Below are 17,770 nucleotides of genomic sequence, written 5' to 3' on the forward strand. Positions count from 1 at the left end.
TAATCTACTTTTTAACATAAAACAATGTGTTACAGTTTTAATTGCTTTTGGTTTTAGGGAGGATTGAATTTAGTGAATTTGATCTCATTGCTAAATGCAATAAAGCTTCTTACCTGTAAGTTTACACTTATAGATATGGAATTTGGCCATTATGATAATAAGATTTCTCCTATACTAATGAGATTGTTTTTTCCCCTTCACTCTGGCCCCTAATAACCCACAAAAGATGCAACAAATGCAACTTCTCCATTTTAAAGAAAATTGCAACACGATTGCATGTTGGTCATGAAATCTTTCCTAACATTTATTTATTTTCATTTCATTGGTTGTTCACATAAAAAAACTAAATAGCACAAACATGATCTTGTTGACCATGTTGCACAGTGCAAATAAACTACAAGTGAAAAGAAAATAATTTCAAGGTGTGTGCATATGCACGCATTGTTTGCGGTTAATGTATAAGTACATTTACCTAGGCTATATGAACTGCAATCTATTTGTCTAACAAAACTACTATGTATCTATCAAAAATCAAAAGTTAATGTTAAATTCATATCAAGTTCTCCACAACTGCAAGACAGTGCAGATAGATAGATAGATCAGTCAGTGACGTAAGTGTTGTGAAGGACAATGGGATCCACACGGACAGAATTTGACGGCGCACAGTAGGCGGGACTTACTATAGATTGACAGGTCCGTCAACAAATGGGATTTAAGAGGCTGCCGCTGTCCTGGAAACCGTGAACCAATCACAACCGACCGGGGAAGCAACAGCCTCACCGTGGTAAATGTAAATGCCAGGAGCTGTGATCATGGATATGTTGGCCTCTTTAATGCTTAGAAACAGCTGTGGATGATAAACTCTCTTTTTTATCAGCTAACGTTACATTCACAGGTTATTCTGACTTACAGGGGGGTAGTAAATATCATGATCTTGTCAAGGACAGAGTATGTTTCTGCAATGTCAGTCCCTGAAATCAGCCACATGTGAAACAGCAAGTACATTAAACGTTTGGTTTTAGTATTATTAGTGTCTTATATCATGCTGCCACTTCCGTCCATGTATCGTGGGATATGGAGAGCTGCTGTCCACACACTAAGGACAAGGTTTGTTGCTAGATTTCTGTTTTTTTTTTACCACTACTTCCTAAAAACTACCACTTACCTAGTAGTGTTTGGATCATTTAACGCTAGAAAAAGGTACCAACATATGTAAAAATACTCCTGAAGTCCTGCATGAAATATGCCATTGAAGTAAAATACACAAGTACTACATGTACTGCACTAAAGTACAGTAAATCTAGTGCTTTGGTCCCTCTGACTGATGTATTTATAATATATGACATCATTAGATGATTAATACTGAAACATCAGTGTGTAAGCAGCATGTTACTATTGTAGCTGCTGGAAGTGGAGCTAGTTCGAACAACTTTACAGATGGATTGTCAAGTCCAGTTGTTACCAACTAAAGGATCACCAGATAAGATGATTAATAGGAGAGGGAAGAAGAAAATCAAACTTCTGATACACAAATCTGTTTTCAGTTTTTGGACTTTTTCTCTAATCTTTGAGTTTAGGTGAAATATTGGGTCAATTGAACATTTATTGACATGAAACCATGTGAGAATTTGAGGGGGGGAAATCACTATTTGGTTCAGCTGTTTACAATTCATAGACATCTGAAATGTGACCCCTGACTACACACTGCTTTTTGTAAGACATCAAAAACCGTATGAAAAAAAATGGTTATAAATTACTCTGTTAATCTTTAACAATGTGTTGTGTTTTAAAAGCTTGTTATATTATCCACTGTGTCACATTTTCAGTAGTGATTAAAGCTGTCAAATAAATGTAGTGGAGTAGAGAGTAAAATATTTGTCTTTGACATGTAGTAGAGTGGAATTGTACAGTACCTGAGTAAATGTACTACTTTCCACCACTGGTAGTAGATACAAACACTGCAGCAGGGAAATATTAGCGTTTAGTTTGTTTCAAAGGAGATTTCATGTATATTTCAGGACTTGTTGAGCTCCAAAACAGACAAACAAGATTGTCAGATGAGTGTTAGTTAAATCATTCAACAGGATGTAAAAATAAATATATATCTTTATACTTTTCCTTTATCCTTCAATCAGTTTGTTATTAAATGAGAAAAGCTTTTTGTATTTTATTACTACTAAAATTATTATCATTATTATTATTATTATTGAATTAGAACTTATTTATTTTACTCTTCTGTTTATCTTTTACCAGCTCATTTGGAACACATTTAATAATTTATTGTTTTCCTTTTTTGTCAATGCAAGTATTAAACTTTATATTTCTTATTCACTTGATTTTTTATTCTAACAGTATTATTTTCTGACATACCTAGCTATACTTTTGCTGTGATAACATTCACTACCCTCTGTCAGATCCAAGGCTCAATAAATACAGGGTTGTCTTTATATAATACAACTTATCACATGTCTATATGATAAATAACCAACATATTAGACCATATATTAGACTTAAATACTGAATATATAATTAGAAGTTACAGTGTGTCTGACCATTTTCTTTTTTCCAGCAGAGGGAGTCCACATAGCACCCACAGTGGAGCCCCAGCTGGACTGGTGGATGCTGACACCATCTTTGCGTTGTCATCAGGCCACGGGAGATGTGGGGTGGCGGTGGTACGGGTCAGTGGTCCCGCCTCAGTTACAGCGCTGAGGAGTATGGCCGGGCTTACCCGCAGCCTGCCTTCTCCACGCACAGTCCTGCTAAGGAGCATCACAGACCCCCAATCCAAAGAAGTGCTGGACCGTGGACTTGTCCTCTGGTTCCCAGGTGTGCTCACTTGGACAACACACACATTTCCCTTCTTCACCTTTCATCTGTGCTCTGTAAGGTGGATGTAATACAGTACAGTGTGTTTTAAGGGACTTTTTCTCATGTCATGTTGTGCTACATTAAATTTCCATATGTCAAGAATATACATGGATGCTCAAGCAAATTTCAAGTCTGTGTGTGGATTTTTATGCCATACTGAAGTGAAAGTAACATACCATATAGCATAGTAAATGGGTGAAATTGGTAATTCTTGTCACTGTGCATCAGAGAGGGATTAAAATTCCACCAAACTTCTAAGGACTTAAAAGGATACAAATCACTTTGCAAAACAGGGCTGAGTGCCCTCTCTGCAGCTACATATTATTTTGAATATAAATGAACCAGTCGTTATTTTTTATGATTCATTGTTTAGTTTATAAAATGTCTAGTATTAGAATTTCTAGGAGATGTAGGTGACATGTTTTCTCAGTTTCATCTAATCAATTATAAAACTCTTTTTTTTCAGCAGTATTTGGAATCTTTTAGAGTGAGGTGATGCCTGAATAACATTGTTTCTAAATATTGATGTTAATTTTCATCTCCCATGTTAGGAATATTAAGATCAATCATCTTTGACTGTCTGTTAACACCCTATAAGCCAGAGCTGATATATTTTAATCATCATCACAGTATTATCAGTATTATATCTTCTCCTAGTAAATATGACATGGAGTATTTCTTGGATTTTGAGCCTCATACATATTTAATAAACTAAAGAATATTCAGCCTGTTGTTTCTCTTGTGTTCATGTCTTCAGGTCCTCACAGTTTCACAGGAGAGGACAGCGTGGAGTTCCACATTCACGGCGGTCCCGCTGTCATTACTGCTGTCTTACAGGCTCTAGGTAACATCCAGTTGTCGTTATAAGTATGATAAATATGTGTTGTGCAACTTGATATAATGCAGGATAACACACACATACTTATTTTTTGCTATGTTTGTGCCTATTCTATTCTATTCTGTTCTATTCTATTGTATTATATTATATTATATTCATGGACTTCACCCCTCAAATTTTAAGCCTGCATAAATATTCTAAAAACAGTCTCTGGTCGAGTCATGTGACTGTCCATCAGTGTGACTTAAAAGGGGAAACTGACACACGTATTCCTATTTCTAAGATACTTATAATATGAGTCTTGGCAGGCATGTCAATCTCACCGTGACCGACAAATACATTTTATACTGCAGTTCTAACACTGGCCTGCTAGAGTGCAGTGTTGCATAAATCTGCAATGTTAATGAAAGATTGTCACCAGTTAATATAAGGTCATCATTAATTATGAATAGAGAGACAAGAAAACATTACAGTGCATGCAAAATTCATTTTTGAGTAATTCTTAATTTTCAAAACTGAATGAAAGGTAGTTAAACTTTTAGAAGGATAATAACCAGTCAATATATTGCTCCGGTTAACAGATCGTGACCTCGTTTGGCTAAATCTTTTGGTGCTTACTGTTGTGTGATGAAATTTGAAAAATTGTCATGAAAACAATGAAATCGTGACCTCTTTAACCTGCACAGTTGTCTGTTTTTATTCCAAGTGAACTCTGAGTGACACATTGACTCTGCGTTTGATCCTCTTTGGTTTTTGTGTGTGTGCGTGTGTGTGCGTGTGTGTGTGTGTGTGTGTGCGCGTGTGTGTGTGTGTGTGTGTGTGTGTGTGTGTGTGTGTGTGTGTGTGTGTGTGTGTGTGTGTGTGTGTGTGTGTGTGTGTGTGTGTGTGTGTGTGTTGAGTGACACATTGACTGCGTTTGATCCTCTTTGGTTTTTGTGTGTGTGTTTGTGTGTTTTGTGTGCATGATGCATGCCAACCACCCGGCTCATACATTTGTTCATGTTTGTATGCTGTGTGTGTGCCTGTGTGTTTGTTTCTCAGGAAGCGTGCCTGGCATGAGGCCTGCTGAAGCAGGGGAGTTCACGCGGAGGGCCTTTCAGGCGGGGAAACTTGGCCTGACAGAGGTGGGTCAAGAAGAGCATGTGCAAACACATCTCAGCAGATTTGTTTCATTGTTGGTGTAATTATACAGGGTAAACAAGGAATAAACAGGGTCAGATATAAACGGGGATTTCAAGTTCATAAAATGCCAGCATTGAAATTTTCTACATATTTTGCCCTTTGTACATTTCTTTCATTGGATTGTCAAATATTTATGCATAAATGCAGCTGTGGGCCCCCAGAAAAAGCCGCCAAGTATGCAGCTTTAAACAGTATGCAGGACTGATATATTCAGTGTTTGTTTATCAGTGGGCAACACAAATGTATTTTTCTGTTTTCATTTCATAACAGAATTGCCCTTGAAAATGATGACGATGCTCTGTAAAATCAAGGACAAGGAAGCAAAATTCTTCCTGAGAGAATAATAAGTTTGTGATTTTTAAAATATATATGATGTGAGATACGATAAACTTTATTGCCCCTGGGAATAATCTTTAATTGTCAAGAACATAAAAACAGTGTCAGCAGCATACGTCGTGCAAACAGCAGCATCACATGCTTATAAATGCATATAACTGGTTTTATAAATGACATGTTTGAAGGGGAACCTTGCGATCACACAGTTAGTCATAACAAACACAGTATTGTTGTATCAAGCTTTATAAAAATAGAAATAACAGTAACAAAGTGTTTATTTTGTACTGGTTCATATTTAATGTTTCTTGAAGGTTGAGGGGCTCGGGGATCTGATCCATGCTGAGACAGAAGCCCAGAGGAGGCAGGCTCTCCGGCAGATGTCAGGAGAACTGGGACGCCTCTATCAGGACTGGACTCACAAACTGAAACGGGTAGGTGGTCCTGTAGATACTGGTGGTGTAGACAGTGGTTTCCTCCTTAAAGAACAGATAGTAGACCTGCAGACAGACAGATGTTTCATTAGGAGTGCAGCTGTGAGGTAAAGGTGTAGTGCTTTATGTGTGGCAGAAGTTCTATTTCTAGAGTCTGGCTTCAAATCAGGTTTTGAGCACTTTTCTGACATTGTGGTTTTGTCTTGATCTCTGATGCTGCAATATTGAGTCACCTTTCTTTTTTACTTTTGTATATGATACAGTAATATTTTTGATTAGCGATGTTCCAGGACTACAAACACTGAGCGACTTTGTCTCGACTGTAGAAACTGTGATGAAACAGGTGAATGTCACACTTCTGCTTCTCAGACACAAAAGCAAATTTGCTCAGGGCTTTAACTCATCTCGACCACCTTTGGACCTGGTCTTGACTCGTAATCTGCTAGCTAAAATTTTTTAACTGACATTTGGACAGGAAGCCGCTTTCTTTATGAAAACAACCAGTCTAGTATTTCATTCTGTTTTGTCTCGACAACAGAAACAAGCTGAGCTCCTCCTTTCCCTTGGAGAGACTTTGTCCATGTTCATGATGTCTGACATTTCTCCGAAATCAGTGTTTTGGAAAGAACCCATCAGTGGTGTGCTGTAGGTCAGGCCTCAGTAGTTTCCAAAACAATGCTGTCTCTTTTTTTTTCTTTTGTATCTCACAGTGGCTTTTGCAGCAGACTGTTGATAGATTAACTAATGGGAATCAGAGGCTTCCTGTTTTCATTTTGGCTGTCGTACACAACCATTATGTCCATCTGTTCAATACTTAGAATCCTAATATTTATTCCTATGATCCATTTTATGGTTTAGGGGTCAAGATGCCAACCATGAACTGCACAGTCTGGCTTTCCTGTCATCTCTCAATTATCAAAATCAAGTCAAGACATTTATCTCCGACCTTATTTAGCACTGAAAGAACACTGAGAAAAAAAACACAGGGAACGATTCAAACAAATTTGAAGAAAGAAAAGGAATACATTAGATCTAATGTCACTTCACAGTTAAAAACCCGTCCAGTGTGCTGAAATACTGAAGTACTTTAAAAGTCTTTTTTTTTCACAATAAATACTTGATCCTATAATTGTAAAAACAAAGCATTTTCAGTAAACTTTTTAAAAATCCTATTAAAATAGTATATTTCCCAGCAGATTGATCTGATTTATACTAATGTTGATCTACTGAAAGATTTTTGAATTTCTTATAACAGTTCATACATGCTGCTGTTGTTATTATTATGTGACTAATGTGGCTGAAATGATGAGTTCAGTGACCACAATACTTCCTCTGATCAGCGCTGTGTAATTCTGCTCAGTCCCGGTATCCGAGTCAAAGCTACTGAGGGTCAGAGACCTTGTTAATGTGGACTTTCCTGAGGAAAGCAACTTATGCGCCTTTCCACCATCACCCAAGTGACACGCACTCAATGTTTTTTCTTCTGAACAGCTGGTTTTGCATTGTTTTGGGAACTGTAATGCCAAGCACAGCTGTTGTGTATCTGTCACTCAAAACAGACACGCAAACAAGACATGAAGATATTCTGTGCAGCAGTATTGTTTGTATAAATGGTATCCTGTATACAGCATATATAAATAGTTGGTGGAAGCTGATCCACTCATAGATACATTAGAGTGGAGGAAGAATCAGTTCAACTGTAAAATTCACATTACTGTACAATAGTCGAGTACAGGAGTTATTGAATATTGTTGAAAGCTTGTAGTGTATTGTACTGTTTTTAAGGATCAGAGCAGGATGTTGGCTTCTTCTGCACCACCTCATACTTGAGACAGCTCTCAAAGAGGTTCAGAAACTTTGTATTTGTGTTAAATTTCTGCATGCAAGTTGTTTGCCACCTTGCATACAGTGTCACATTCATTAGAGACTTCCAGATAATAACATACACATGCTTATTACAATGATGTGGTGGTATATTTGGTGTGGCTTATTTCTGAGAGAGTTTTCTTTTCACACCATGTTAAGACAGTTCAGAGTAGCAGGTCACTGAACGCTGGTGAACTCCATGACTGCAAGCCAAACCCTCCTCTTCTGTGAAATGTTTTGGAGAATATGGAACGGTGATCAGAAAATACTTTGGCACCAGATCTGACCTACAAGTCCAGGTGTTCTCCCTTGAGAAACTTTGTTGAGCTGCTGGTCGTTAGGTCTTTTAGGAAGGTTCCTTAGAAGCAATTCAAAGGTGGCTTCATTTTGGACAAAGGTTCCTGGGAATCCAGTTTAATCAGAAGTATACCATCTGCATGATGCATTGTCTTAAACCCTAACTTGATGTCAAAACAATGCAGCATTTTGAACCGCTGGCTTCCCACTTGTGTGAATGGATTAAAGTATGGGAATATGATGCTTCCTGTTATTGTGCAGCTATACTACCGTGTGTATGTTCCGCACTGTCTGAAGAACATTATTTTTTTTTAAATTGTTATTGTTATGTTTTCAGGCTGTCTGTCAGTCCATTCTATTCTCGTGACCATGATATCTCAGCAACACTTTGAAGGCATTTCTTCACATTGGGCACAAATGCCATAAGTCACAGTTCATACGCTAATTATAAAAAGGTTCACACAAATGTCGAATAGGATAAAACAATTAATTAATAACGTTTTATATCCAAAAGGTCAAAGGTCAACTTCACAGTGATATCAAAATGTTCTGCAAAAACATTTTTCTGGTCATTATTTAACGCCATAACTCAGGAGCAGAAGGGGAGATTGTGACCATATTTCACATTTGATCAGATACTGAATTGGTGACACTAATCTTGGCTGCCTGCCTTGAAGCTGTGGTGTGTGTGTGTGTGTGTGTGTGTGTGTGTGTGTGTGTGTGTGTGTGTGTGTGTGTGTGTGTGTGTGAGAAGCATCAAAGTTTTATAATTTGTAGCTTTTTTTGCAGCAACATCCACAAATGAAGCATCATCTATTGTCTTTGCTACAAGTGCTCAATGAGAATCAGCTTTATTGGGCGAGCAAGAGAACATATAGAAGGAAAATACACTTAATAAATGTTATTTAATTCCTTTAAAACCTTCACTACAAATGTTATATTTCTACATTGACAGTTGACTTTAACTGTTTAACTGTTTTTTTTTTACAAACATTCCTTGACAACATCACAAATTATTTATGACAGTGCTGAAGACAAGAAGAAAAAAGAAAAAAAAACCCATTGGGCCCCAGAAAACAGAATAATACTAATGAGTGAAAAAGAATAAATAAATAAATAAGTGGACAGTTAAGATATTCCAGCATACCGTGGGGTTCCCCTCAGTTAGAGAGGTATCTTGCTATAGGTATCCACCTCCTCACAAAAACATCAGACCTTAATTGTAATTGAGCAGTTAAAGCCTCCATTCCATACATCTCCCTCAGCTTCTGTTTCCACTGTGCCACTGTAGGTGGCTGTGGATTCATCCATTTTATTGTCACCATTTTCCTAGCAGTCTTAACTGTTTTTTTTTCCTGACTGTTTTATGTTTTTGAACATTTAATGAATTCATTATAGTAGCCTATACGTACATTACGTATGCACAAGTATCACCAGCAACATGGTAATATGTCCAAAACAGAACCAGTTACGGCAGCATCAAGATATATTGCCTGTTCACTGTCGCTGACATCTGTGCTACTCACCTTTTAAGGTTTCAACATAGAATTGAAAAAAAGCTCCCATACACTGTCTTGCTCACTTGTGTAGTCAACATACAAATAAACTTGGAAGTATCCATAGATTTTTTTTTAATGCATTTGAAGCTTTAGCAGTCTGGGTTCAACAAATCATCATTCTATTTACTAGACATATACTCCTCGTGTTACTATCTGTCTGCCGTGGCTCAGCAAGGAACACTGTCTGTAGAAACATGGACAGGGAATTTCACTCTAAAAAGATAAGTAACTTTTAAGTGGGTATCTTACAACATGTGTCCAAGTCAAACAGCTTCAGGTTAGCTTCGACTGAACTTGAGAAAGCGTTTTTGCATGGAGAAAGGAATTCAGGTCTTGCCTTCCATGTCTTACAGTGAAACTGATGTCTGTAAGAACGGATCTCTTTAAATGGAGAGGAAGAACAATTTTAGTAACTATTTATGCTTTTCAATGTACATATGGGCATGTAGGTTATTTAAATATTCAGTGTATTCATTAACTGATTTAAGACAACCTGCATTTCACTTCACCTCCCTTCTCTCTGTTTTGTGTTGTCTCACAGTGTCTTGCCCATGTGGAGGCCTTCATAGACTTCAGTGAGGATGAGCTCATTGAGGATGGGGTCTTAAACCAAGGTATGTATACGCTTTGTCCTCTATGCTGTTTCTTTCTAAGGAGCGAGGAGTCAGGCTGGCTTTCCTGTTTGGATCTTTAACTGGCCATCGTGTGAGTTTGCTGCAGAGCAGGGAGAAGCCATAGACATCAAACTGCTTAAAAAACCATTTCCTTTTAGGAAGCGTAGAGAGAAGGCCAGGGGGACAGTACAGGCATTCGTGTTGCCTTCAAAGCCAATCTGCCATGTCACTCACAGGAATAGTACTGTCAGCAGCACCGCGTGCCGCCCAACTGTGCTTTCTATGCATTGGTTTCCCATGCTCGCAGTGTATGCAAAGCTCAGCGTGTGTGTATGTGAGAGGGATGTCCCCCTGAGCCTGTCGCCTGCTGTCTGGCACTGGCAGAGCTCTTCAGATGCCTCAGATGTTGTGAAGTTTCTACACAATAAAGCCTGGGAACGATTGCTTGTTTTGATGGCATGGAATGTTGGCTCACGCCTCGGAGGCAAGCTGCAAATAATAATAGACTTGTTTCCAAAAATAGAAACCTCTACCGTTGAGTCTTATCTGTGGTTATCTAAACTTGGGTGAATTAATGTTCTCAATTCAGGTTCATAAAATTAGATAAGATATTCCTTTAATAGTCCCACAGTGGGGAAATTTGCATTATTACAGCAGCAAGTAGACAGTAAAATAGAAGAGCATCAATAAGAAAAGAATAAAGAACAATAAATAAGTACGAAAAATAAGAACAATAATAGTAGAAATACATTAATTTTCCAAACCGATTATCCTCTCTAGAGGGTTGCGGGGGGCTGGAGCCAATCCCAGCTGTCATTGGGCGAGAAGCGGGGTACACCCTGGACAGGTCGCCAGTCCATCACAGGGCTCATTCACACCTATGGGCAATTTAGAGTCTCCAAGTAACCTGAGTAACCTCCTAAGCCTGAGTACCTGGAGAACCCTAGCAGGCACAGGGAGAACATGAAAACCCCGACAGATTTTTTTTTCTTTTTTTTAATTATATATAATAGTATAATATAATAAAAATAACATTATTTACATTATTTACAAGAGTAATATTGGTATTAAGTGGTAATATACATATTGCACTGATTATTTATATATTTCACAGTTGAATTGAAATTAGTAGTATACATGAAATATGAATATTGCACAGCATTGGATATTAAAAAGTGCAGTGTGTCAAAATTTGATGATGCATCATATTGTATAAAAAAACCTTTCCCTGTCAGTCATGTGTAGACATAGACAGGCAATGACCTATTTTTCTTCCAGACAAAAAGTGTCTGACACCGGAGAACAAGGCCTTTTTCCTTCAAAGGACAAAAAATCCTTTTACAAGGCCACGAAAGTGAAGTTAAACAGTAAAACATCGTCATGTCCTGTTCTTTCCTTTGTCTCTCTCTCTCCCTTTCACCACCACAGTGGACAGATCATTGTATGATCTGCAAACAGAGATGGAGCGACACCTAAAGGATGAGAGGAGGGGCGAGAGGCTGCGCAGCGGAGTCCAGGTGGTCATCGCAGGAGCCACTAATGCAGGGAAAAGCAGCCTCCTTAACGCACTCTGTAAGAGACCCAAGAAATCCAACACACACACACACACACACACACACACACACACTATGAAGTGATTAGGATTAATATGTGATACACTATCTTCTAAAGGCAGACTTAAGTGTTGAATCATGTGGCTGTCAGTCATGACTTGAGAAGAAGGTAGAATCAGTCATACATAAGCAGCATGATTTAAAAAGATGTTGTGAAATGTAGAGTAATTAAAATGCAAACACTGTGTGCACAGAAGGTTTCCTTGCCAAGACAGGATTTTGTGGAGGAGATAAATCTAGAAACAAGCAGCAGTCTGACTTAGAAACCAGACAGCTTGAAAGTCGACGTGCAGATTAGTGTTGTACGCTTTGACCCTCAACTCCAACATTCAAGGTTTGATTAAATTTGATTAAAAAAAAAACTGAGTTTACATTTTGAGCAGAAGTTGACCATGGTCCTCTTGCACCACATCTTGCAGCTTTTTGTCACTTCTAAACACTTCCTCTCATGTTTGGTGTCACCCTAAAACCCTTGTTGTTTATGCTGTAAGGTTATATTTGTTTACAGTATCATATCCTGAAATCATTTAGAGTCATTTATAAACTACTTAGAGTGGAGGCTTGGCAGGGGCTCTTCACAGCTTCCTATCAGAATAACAGCAGTATTTGTCAAACTTCAGATAAAATCCTGTTATCATTTCCTCTTCCTATTAGTCCTACCAATGGCCTGAGCTCACCCAGTCTGCGTTGACAAGTAATAATGAGCTATTTGAATTGAATAAATGAAGATTCATGAGTTATTTGACATAGGAAAAACAAAAGATTAAGAAGGGCTATTCTTTTTCTCCGTTTTGAGATTTTGAGACCGGCTTTTAGGGAAAATGTAGAAAAATTATTTTGATGATCATGTTTTTTGAAACTTAGGGGTAATTTGGGATTTTATTTATATATTTTGTTTTCTTTTTGTCAATAAATACATGTAAAAACCAAAACCAATAACATTTATTGTCTGTGTAGCCTACTGTATGTCTGATACAACTTCTGTTGTTGTCCAAAAACATTTGTGAGTCACACCATTGCACCAGGAGACATGTTCCCCTATTATGATTAACATGGGAACTGTCATTTATTTTGAGTCGATCCCATAAACGGCATCCTGCTGCTGTAAATACTCGCTAGAGAACTTAAACCTGCTGATAAAAATAGTTGTCAGCAAATGCTCTATTTACTCCTGATTAACATTTTTTTAAAAACTGGTGCCCAGCTGTTATAGGAAATTACTTATTCTTTTTAAAGAAATGATAGTATGTATTTTTGATCCATTTTTGAAGATTTACTTCTTCAGAAGGAACATATTTGAGCAACAGACAAACTGGGTAAGCTGAAGGGTATCAAGACATGGAATGTTGCCAGCCTCGTCCTTTAACCTTTAACCTCCTTAAATCCAGGCCAGAGGCCTGCAGCCATCGTGTCCCCCATTGCTGGGACCACCAGGGACGTAGTGGAGACAGCACTGGACATCGGTGGCTTCCCTGTCCTCTTGAGTGACACAGCCGGCCTCAGAGACAGCCCAGACCTGGTGGAGAGGGAGGGGGTCCGACGGGCTCGGGAAAGGTAGTAGCACATTTACAATGCTGCTCATGTGTAGCCCATGTGTTCCTAATTTGAGACTGAACAAATTAGTCCTGAGATGGATGCTGTCCTGGAGAACAAAGAAAGGAAGAAATTAGTCATTCCTTCCCCCTGTGCATCATGTTATATGTACTATAATGTAATGTCTGCGCAGCCTCCTGAGTTTATATTATTGCTAGTTATAAATACATGGAACAAACACCCTGAAGAGGTTATGTAATGCTGAGCCACCTTTCCTCATTGTAGAGGATTTACCTCAAGTGGTATGATGTTGAAAATTGACGTGGCCATTCACTTGACAGCTGCTTCCACTGTTTACATCAGGGAAGAATAGTAATACTCATTGCACCCGTCATCACTGCTTTATCATATGCAAGCAGGCAAACAGACAGAACAATGGACGCCTGTGTACGCACATTATTCGATTTACTTTTATACACTTGCATGTACACATGACATTACATGACATGACATGTTATATCACAAGTACTTTGTGTTTAATTCTAATTATCACTTTTTAGCACGTTAACTCACTTAAGTAGAAAACATGGTGAATATTATAGCTGCTCAACATCAGCCTGTTAACATAATTGAGAACTTAAGGACAAATATTCACTATAAAGTATGTTAATTTACATGCCAAAAAAAGACAAATGTCAAGTGTTTCCCCAGTACTTGTGTTCTTGGCAAGAGGGAAAGCATCTGGTGCAGTAATAAGGCATTAAATCACTACATTCATACCAATACCAGCTGCACTTGTTAAGTGCTAGAAGATGTAGGGAACTGACTCGCCTTTTTATTGGGAAAATATACTGTTTGACATGTCCTTTTTAATTTGAGAAACAACCAAGGCATGATTTGTTTTGCAACTAGTAAAATCAGATGAAAGACAAATGAAAATCCACAAGAAAACCTGACTGCACAAATACAATTTTCAGTGCAAACACTTTCTTTAATAACATCTATTATGAATTGTGTAAGTTATTTGGGTGACCTGGTGGCTCTATAGGAAGGGTGGGCAGTTTGTGTTCTATAGGGAACGTTCTGTGCAGGGAGCAGGTCAGAGGCTCGTGACCTGGGTCACTGCAGGAAGGACGTGGTAAGTACAAGCATCCGCTGCTGCTGCTGCTACCTCACAGTGAGACCCGAGGTACAGCAGTGGGTCGGTGTTGGTGGCAGCAGCAACCTAGGTATTCAAAATGAATAACATCTATATTGATTCCCTTACCAAAGATAGAGACCAGGGAGCCACAATTCTGCTCTGAGTCATCATATCGGTACAACCTGCAGCTGCTGCCGTCCCCAGAAATATAATTCCAACATTCCATATTTCTCAAACTTTGACTGATTATATTTTAATATGCAAAAATGCAATGATGTAGAAAATGTACTCAAGTATCCAGAAAAATCTCAGTGGTTTTTTTTACAGCCAGCTTTGAAATAATGTACATCAGTAGTTTGTATATCATGCCCAAAGGGTGTTTGTTATTTTACACACAACAGTGTGATCAGTTCAGAGACATAAGAACAGGCAACAGGAAAATTGTAATGTGATATCGTAGTGAGTCTAGTCTAGCATGATATTGATATGATATCAGTTGGATAGGTTGGATCCATTTGACCTATAATGTAGAGATTAAGATACGAAAATATTCTGTATTAAAAATAAAAAAGCTGACTCATGAAATGCTTTGTTTTCTTGTTTTCTCCAGGATGGAGCAGGCAGATCTGACTCTGGTGGTTGTGGACTGTGCTCCCCTTCCTTCTGATACCCAGCAAGCTGTAGCCTTCCTTCAGGAACACTTGAGGAGTGTCCTGCCCTCTCAGGAGCAGCATCACACAGGTATCATCACTTGACTTCATCTGTTTCTTCTTCTGCTGGAGAGAGACTTTCAACTGAATTTTGAAGGACAGTAAAAGGTTTTTTTTATCATCATCATTTTTACATTTCTCATCAAAAAATCCTTTCTCTACCTATCACATTTCCTGTAGACAGGTGTCTCTTGGTACTGAATAAGACGGATCTGCTGCCTGAGGAACAGAGGCAAACGTTGGACAGGGAGCTGAGAAGGATCTCTGGACTCCCTCCTGTCTGTCTCCTCTCCTGCCACACAAATGAGGGACTGCATGATTTCCTCACCGTGCTACACAGCAGTGTCAAGACTCTGTGAGTTCCTGTAACTTTTTATAGTATCAGGGAAATGATTTATGGGAAAGACTGTCCAATGATTGTTTCATGGGGATCTGTGATGATTTCATAAGAAATCTTAAAGGAATACACTTCAGTTTTTTTACAGATTAAATCAATGACATATAAAGTGAAAACTAGGGAGGTTCAGAGGGATTGATAAGTGGTTTCTTTTTCTTTTTTTTAAATCTTTGTGCAGAGCCGAGTTAGCTGTTGCCCCTTGCTTCCAGTCTTTATGCTTACTGACTACTGTCTTCAGTTTCATATTAAATGGACAGATATGACAGCGGTATCAGACTTCTCACACATTTAAATCAGATTTTTTTTATTCAATGTAATTGCTTTGTTTTCCTAGATTTAATTTTTAGTATAAAAAAAACACAAAATAATGAGTCTTTTATTGCTCCGGTTCAATTTGTACTTTGACTTCCTCTCTAGGTGTGGCGACCCTCTGTCTAGTGCCCCCACCCTGACCCAGGCTCGCCACAGGGCCCACCTGCAGCAGTGTGTTGCGGCCCTGGCTCAGTACCAGCAATACCGTGATACCGACCTCGCTCTGGCAGCTGAGGGTGTCCGGTTGGCTCTCACCAGCCTGGGCCGGATTACTGGACGGGTTGGAGCAGAGGAGATCCTGGATATCATCTTCAAAGACTTCTGTATTGGAAAATAGTCAGATGGGTAGCAGCAAAAACATGAAGTACATGTAATAATAGCCTGCCCAGAGAGGAAGGCTGTGTTCTTGTGTGGTCCCAGAGTATCGGTAGAGAAAATGGGACAAAAGGGGCACAGCATCGGCATTATGCCAGCCTTCGAGGCACAGCGAGAGTAAGAAGAATGAAATTCCTGTTCTTGGCTGCAGAATCACGCTGATCCCAAGACACAGAGATTTTTATTTTTTTTAATACACTGAAAATAGTTGAGCGTGATGACAGGTGCCTCAGAGGCCTCGTCTATGCTGGACAAGTGTTTGGAAGTCGTAATTTAAAAATAGATTTTGAAGGCCTTTGATAGGTAAATATTAGGCTCTTGGGTTGCAACTGAACAGCCAAGGTAAATTTTGTACTGCAAAATAAAGTCAGCTCCAGAGACCTGTGCAAGGCCATGGACTCCGAGTTTGGATGTTTATTTGTGCAGCAGGACAATGAAGAATTAGTTTTTTGGGAGCAGGTATCGCTTCAGCTGCACTCCTTCGTGTGAGTGTATGTTCTATTCTTGAGATCTTGTATTATTTATGGGTGTTTTTGCCTTTTATTGACACAGATGGTGGAGAATTAATAATAAATAAGAGGAGAAAGATTAGGGATGACATGCAACAAATGTTACCTGGATTGTCTTGAGTGATGGATGCTACAACTACATGGTTAGCGTCTTAAACCCCAGATGCCTCCATTGCACGACTGTGATGAGAAACTAAATCTGAATTTTTGCATTTTTCTGACTTTAATACAGTAGACACCGGTAGTGACTATTTGCTGCAACTAACATTGCAACTAACTTGAAAAGAATTTTTTTTTAATGCTGTCTTGCTGAGAATAAGTGAGTGTGGGGAACGAATTTCTGTTAAGTAAGAAGTTGACAATTAATAATCATATTTCCCAAAATGTTGAACCATTTATTTAACATGTGATTTCTCCTTTAACATGTTGACTTTTAATTCACATATGGGATCTTGCAGGCAGATGATTGTTTGATCCTTTAGATTTTAGTTATACCATGCATTGTCATGTTACTGTAAGTCTTTATTTTGTTTTTTTGCACTTTCCACACTTGCTTTTACAATTCAATATTTCGTCTTCCACTTTCACATTATGTACTGGCATACAAACACCTAATGCCAAGACACCAAGAATATCTTAACTTGCCAAACGCTGTATCTAATGTGTGATAAAACCCTCATTAAATGAAATATATGAATGTGATTTATATTCCACAAAGGCTTACTCATTCTTGCAAAGATTGAATTGCCCGTAGCTCACACTAAATTAAGAACATGTTGTGAAGGCTTTGGTTTCATTGTAAACTTTATCCTTAGTCCACCTCCCAGCATAAAGCATAAATAAATATACAGTATGTAAAGAAAGTTAGACTGACCCAGCTCCCCTCTCTGCTCTGTGGGAAAGGGACATTTTTGGAGGCGATGCTCTATGTGGCCTTTGTTCCCCTGTCAGTCTGGCCTTGATCAAATATTTATGTTTCCTTGTTGAACTCCTCACCCTTCTTCCCCAGTTGGTTTCTTCTCTCCCAGTCTCTGACGACATTTGCCCCGCTGTACACCAACATAACTGCCCGCATCTCCCTTCTTTTTGTCTCTCTCCTTGCTGTTTCTGCTACCTGACCTTTCCTCTTTCCGTACTGCTCTGTCAGCCTTTTAGTCCTTTCATGTTCTCCTTGATTAATTACAAC

At 38.6% G+C, this 17,770-nt stretch overlaps 1 protein-coding gene across 1 annotated transcript; it reads left to right on the plus strand.

Moving 5' to 3' along the window:
* Nucleotides 1-947: 947 nt before the first annotated feature.
* On the plus strand, nt 948-16,826 carry gtpbp3 (GTP binding protein 3, mitochondrial). The gene is made up of 11 exons (XM_053322742.1): nt 948-1,107; nt 2,570-2,829; nt 3,629-3,715; nt 4,751-4,833; nt 5,539-5,658; nt 9,922-9,994; nt 11,423-11,566; nt 12,996-13,161; nt 14,892-15,022; nt 15,172-15,346; nt 15,806-16,826. The coding sequence occupies exons 1-11, from the start codon at nt 1,043-1,045 to the stop codon at nt 16,035-16,037; spliced, it is 1,536 nt and encodes a 511-aa protein (XP_053178717.1). The 5' UTR covers nt 948-1,042; the 3' UTR covers nt 16,038-16,826.
* Nucleotides 16,827-17,770: the final 944 nt, after the last annotated feature.

This window comes from Scomber japonicus, chromosome 7, assembly GCF_027409825.1.
Source record: "Scomber japonicus isolate fScoJap1 chromosome 7, fScoJap1.pri, whole genome shotgun sequence".
In the NCBI taxonomy this organism is placed as follows: Eukaryota; Metazoa; Chordata; class Actinopteri; order Scombriformes; family Scombridae; genus Scomber; species Scomber japonicus.

Excerpts from the sequence above, each read along its gene's own strand:
- gtpbp3 (XM_053322742.1), top strand. The coding sequence starts at position 1,043 with ATGCTGCCACTTCCGTCCATGTATCGTGGGATATGGAGAGCTGCTGTC. Across the intron at positions 1,108-2,569 it reads GTCCACACACTAAGGACAAG|CAGAGGGAGTCCACATAGCA; the intron begins GTTTGTTGCTAG and ends TCTTTTTTCCAG. Across the intron at positions 13,162-14,891 it reads GTCCGACGGGCTCGGGAAAG|GATGGAGCAGGCAGATCTGA; the intron begins GTAGTAGCACAT and ends TGTTTTCTCCAG.